Source organism: Pteropus alecto, unplaced genomic scaffold, assembly GCF_000325575.1.
Source record: "Pteropus alecto unplaced genomic scaffold, ASM32557v1 scaffold157, whole genome shotgun sequence".
Taxonomy (NCBI): domain Eukaryota; kingdom Metazoa; phylum Chordata; class Mammalia; order Chiroptera; family Pteropodidae; genus Pteropus; species Pteropus alecto.
Window position 1 is genome coordinate 1619601 of NW_006440626.1, and position 5107 is coordinate 1624707.

Genomic DNA, 5107 nt, shown 5'->3' on the forward strand with positions numbered 1-5107 from the left:
GTGGGGCTGTGGCGGCAGTGAGGGGGCTATGTGGGACAGTGTGGGGGGCAGCGGGGGACAGGTATGGCCTGATCCTGATGCTGGGTCACATCAGTGGTGCGCCCCCTTTCAGCATCCCCCTGGAGCGTCAGGGCCCAGATGGCTGTATGTCAGCCAAGTGTAACCGAGTCCTGCCTCTGACCGAGCAGGCTCCTGCCAGGCGTGGGGGGCAGGCCTGGGGCCTGGCTGAGGTCCCCAGGGCCCTCTTTGCTCTCCCAACTGCTAGTCCCCATTCCAGCTGATGGAGGGAGGAGGAGGGAGAGAATGAGCGGGCCTTGCTCCCCGCACAGTTCAAGGCAGGTGTTTACCTCCTGCGGCCGTTTTAAAGTGACCGTAGCTGTGTCACACTCTGTGCCTGCTTCCGGATTCCCCAGAGGACCTAGGTGTGGCCTCCAGGTCTGCCGAGGGCCTTGGGCCGTTCCCCAGCCTCTGGATTTCATTTCCGGGCTCGTCCTGGAACTAAGGAAGGTGTCCGGGGCAGCGTCTGCGATCTCTGCTGGGCTCCCACTCTCTGCTCTTGCCTTCCAGGACCTCGTGACGATGGTGGAGCAGTTGGCCAGATTTCTGGGAGTGTCCTGTGACAAGGCCCAGCTGGAGGCCCTGATCGAGCACTGCCACCAGCTGGTGGACCAGTGCTGCAACGCCGAGGCCCTGCCCGTGGGCCGGGGTACGCGCCGGGCCGCCCCCGCCCCCCTTCCTCTGCCTCGGGTCCCCTCCCTGCAGGTGTTCGTTGTCCCCCACTTCAGTGCCCCGCTGCCCCGCGTCTCGCTCCTCCAGGGCACCTGGAAGCTGGGCCGTCGATGGCCCAGTCGAGTGCCCTCGACTGCTGTGTGCCCTGTTTCGAGCGCGTGGTGTTTTAGTTTACAGGAGTGGCTGCTGGGATGTTTCAGTTTCTGTGGGCAGGATGTTTTCATGCAGGTGCCATCCCAGATGGCCCCACAGAGCAGAGCTGCGGAGGGGTTTGGGGCTGTGAAATTTCGAAGCTCACAGCATGCAGATGGATTCCTCAGCCTTCAGCTGGCTCGTGGGAGAGTTGATGATGCGGGTGGGGGTGGGTCCCCATGCGAGGGGGCGCCGTTTTCCCGCACCCCAAGTGGGTGCTGGCTACACAGGTAAGGACTTTCCCTGCCCAGGGAGGGAGGGTGTGAGCAGGAAGTGCAGGCCTCCCAGGGGGTCGGCCGCACTGGCATCAGACAGCGAGGCTGGAGCCAGCTCCTGGCAGCGGAAGCCGTTTCTTGGGTGTGAGGCAGTTTGAGATGGGAGGAGTCCTCACGGCCACCCGGGCTGCTCCCGTGTCCTCAGAGGCTGCCTGACTGTGTGGAGCTCAGGCGTGAAAACTCCCTGGGTCCCCAGGGGTGGTTGTGGCTGTGTAAACCACCCTTTTGGTGAGAGCGACCCCCCTGTGACCCCTGGTGGTTTAGACCTGAGGTTGGTTCCCAGCTGGGTGAATCTGGAGCTTGCCCAGGTGACGAGAGGTCTCGAAGGTTGGGGGGTGGGGGCGCGCAGAGAAGCCAATGGCTCTGCAGCCCGGCTCAGATGCACAGGGAGGTACCTGGGCAGGGACAGGGGGCCGGGCCGCCTCACAGCTACATCCCGGGGGAGTACCTTAGCCAGGCCTCTGAGCTTAGGCTCTTTATTTGTCCTCTTAGAAGGGCTGATCATGGCCGGCACGTGGCTGACGGCCATTCTGAAGGTCAGGTGGACAGCGCCTTCCCAGAAAGGCAGAGCGGTCACCTCTTCCAGGAAGAAAACAAAAATACCTCACAATTTATTTCCTGGCTGCATTCTCACAAATATTTATGATTTACAATTTATTTGCTCTATTTTAGTTTTGCTTTTGCTGTGTTTTGTTATCCTTGGGTGTGACCTTCTCCAAAATACCCGTTTCGGTTCATTCGTGTGGTAAAGAAGTGTCGAGAACATACTGCGCGCCATATGCCCCTTCTGGTGTGTTTGCTTTGTCATTGTTCACCTTGGTTTCGCTTTGTTTCAGTTTGATTTTGTTTTCTTTTAGCACATTGCCTCTTTGCTCAGAAGACCTTCTTGCGTTGGTGAGATGCAGGGCTTTGAGTAGCCAGCTGCATTGCTTAAATTTGATTCATGTCACAGCATAAATTGCACTGTCTTGATTCCAAATCCTAAACCAGGTGGGTGACTCCTTTGACGAGCTCTCGGCTGCCTCAGCTGAGAAAAATAATCATGGGAAAATATAATAGTATGATTGCTTTAGAAGCTTCTCATTCTGTCCTTTAGGTGTCATTCACGAGTAGCAGAACAGTTTCTCTCGTTTCCTTCCTCTCCAGCACTGACATATAATTTTCATTACCGAGGAGGAATCCTTGTCACGTCGAATACGTTAGCTCAGCACTTGCAGGGTTGTGGTTTCATACCTGAGGACGAGGACGACTGTCACTAATGGGGCTGACGGAGGGGGACAGACGCCAGAGCCAGGGCTCTGATCTCAGACGTGTTGACAGCGAAAGGAATCCTGAGCGAGCATTTCTGTCCCCGAGGCCGTTACTGGAAAGCACGGTGACAGGGCTCCGGGCGGCGGGCCCCCAGCTCCCAGGGCTGAGAGGTCAGCGGCCCTACTCCTGACGTCTTCATGGTGGCCCTTAGCATTTGACTCATCCAGCTGCAGACTTTGTCATAAATGCACAGTGCGTGGGGGTTCAGCATCGGGGGCGTTTTGAGCTCTGCCCCCTGCCCCCTAAGCCTGCGTGAACATCAACCCGCAGGCCCCATGCCCCGCACATCTCAGGCGAGCTGGCAGTTTTCGGCCGGCCTCCCGAGCTGCAGCCCTGCCTGGCTCAGTGTTGAGGCGGGGCCTGCTCGCTGCCACACTCGCTTGGCATCAGGTCACAAAAGCTGGCTTACCCGGCGACTGTTCGTTCCTCCCCGAGGTCACGCAGGTGGGCTTCTCAGATCTTCCCCCTTGAGCCCGTCAGGAGGCTTCCTGCTCGCCATAAAATGTTCTGTCTTTTCGGATGATTTTTTTTTTTTTCCTTTTCAAATTCTCCAGAAGCAAATGCTGCCTTGGTGGAGCTGTTGAGCTGTATTGAGCTGGCATGGAGGCCCCCACGCCACGTGGTGCCAGGGCGGTGGGCCCGTTCCACAGGCACTGTCCACCCTCCGGGTGTGGAAGGTCACCGCCCTGTGCCCGGCGCTGGGGTCCAGCCCTGAACAGGGGGAGGGACACCAGGACGACAGGCTTAGAGAACCTGGTTCAGCTTGTCTGTAGTTCAGATAGCCTGCCCTGTCCCCATAGGCCAAATTCAGAGGGTCTGGGATAGATCTGGAGCCTTCCAGGTCAGTTTTGAGGCTTCCTGTGGCTCGGCAGCCGGCAGCCGGGCTTCAGCAAGTGTCCTCGTTTGTGTTTCAGGGAGGGTCGGGCTGTGGAAGGACATCTTCACCGTCTCCATGAACGAGAAGTTCGATCTGGTGTACAAGCAGAAGATGGGGAAGTGCGACCTCACGTTTGACTTTTATTTATAACAACAGCCATGGCACGCCTGCATGCTCACAGTGCCCAGACACGTCTAGCTACAAGTCCCCTAGGCGCTCATTTGTGACTCGCTGGACAAACCCAGACGCGGTGGAAATGGCGGGGGGGTGGGTGCGGAGGCCGGAGGAGGTGCGGTGGCTTCTGGTCCCGAGCAGCCGTCTCGCCTTTGCAGTTTGAAGTCTCTACATGTCTGATTACAAACATAAAGGTTGCAGTTCTGACGGCCGGTTCCATAAGTTCAAAGTCTGTAACACACGCAACTAGAATGTCTGCGTTCTCCAACCCCGCGTTATTTATTGTGTTTTATAGAGCTTTTCACTGGAAACCTAAATAAATGTCAGTAAACCAAATAAAAGTTCATTTCCGAGGGGACTCAGGAGCGAGCCACACCCCAACGGTAGCAAGATCTCAGGGCTGACTCTGTTTTTGCAGTTTCTCCTGTAAGGCTCGGCCACCCCGCGCTCACCGGTTCTCCGGGTCAGGTGGGGCGGGAGGCCGGCCCCCGATGGAGGCGAGTTCTCTGTCAGCTCCCGAAATAAAGCGGGAAACTGTTCCCGAGGGCCTTCCAGACCCGGCTACCGAGAGACCCGCCACCGGCCCCTGGGGAGAGCACGGAGGCCAGCGACGGGCGGACAGCGGATGCCGTGGCGGGAGCGTCCTCCGCAGAGACGCCGCGTGAGCGCGGAGTTGCGTCTTCGCTCTGCCGTCTCGCTTCGTTGCCTGGAGCAGGAGCCTGACGCTGCGGGGGGCGGGGGCAGACGCCGCGTGTGAATGTCTGGAGCCCCCGAGCCTTGGCCCGGTGTCGCCGCGAACCCGAGGGGCTCAGGCACGGGAGCGCCGCGGTGCAGGGAGAACCACTGCGCAGGTCCGGTGCCGGTCCACGCAGGACGCGTTGGCCGCCCAGGCTTTTCCCCTACACGCCCCGCACCTCAGTTTGCCTGGGGGAGCAGAGGCGACGTTCTCATTGCTCTCCCCCACCCCACTTCGTTTTCCGGCCCCCGTTTGGCTGGAGAGGTGGTGGAGGGTGGCTGGGAGAGCAGCCTGTGCGCGTGTCACCGCCGTAGTGGGACCGGGCTGGTCTCGGGAGTTGCCGTGGCTGAGAAGTGCCCAGGGGTGGCCGGGGGCGTGTCTTCGGAAGGGTCCAGATGCTCATGTGCTGTTTGAGGGAGAGCGGCTGGGACGGGGTGGGTGGCCTGGGGGGGGGGCTGGGCAGCACCTTTTCTGTGTATCCGTGAGGGCGGCTGCTTTGTGTGAAATTTCCTTTCTATTTTTCTATTTTTAGTACTGTACGGATGTTACTGAGCACCACACGTGATGTTCCTGTGCTTGCTTGCATCTTTAATAAAGACCCGTCCCATGCCTTGTGTCGAGCGTGTGCTGACAGGTGGAGGGGCCCCACATGGTCCCCTCAGCACTTCAGGAGTGTGCACCCTGCTGACCCCCCATCCCTGGGGCTGACCGCACGGGGTCACAGGCCTGTGTCAGGTTCGGCTGGTTTACCCTGGTTCAGACGCTCCACCTCGCTGTTTGTTCACTTTTGAGATCTTTGATGAGCCGAAATGA

The 5107-nt window shown here is 59.0% G+C and overlaps 1 protein-coding gene across 6 annotated transcripts in view; it reads left to right on the forward strand.

Moving 5' to 3' along the window:
* Positions 1 to 4900, forward strand: part of SULT4A1 (sulfotransferase family 4A member 1) — a 33022-nt gene extending 28122 nt beyond the window's left edge. The window contains exons 6-8 of one of the 6 annotated variants that reach the window (XM_025050643.1): positions 568 to 706; positions 1869 to 2186; positions 3422 to 3950. In XM_025050643.1, the coding sequence (XP_024906411.1) occupies positions 568 to 706; positions 1869 to 1945 (216 nt within the window). In that variant the 3' untranslated portion in view covers positions 1946 to 2186; positions 3422 to 3950. Of the gene's footprint in view, positions 1 to 567; positions 2929 to 3421; positions 3951 to 4826 lie in introns of those variants that run through there. The other 5 variants (XM_015593540.2, XM_025050644.1, XM_025050642.1 and 2 more) reach the window with 5 other exon arrangements.
* Positions 4901 to 5107: the final 207 nt, after the last annotated feature.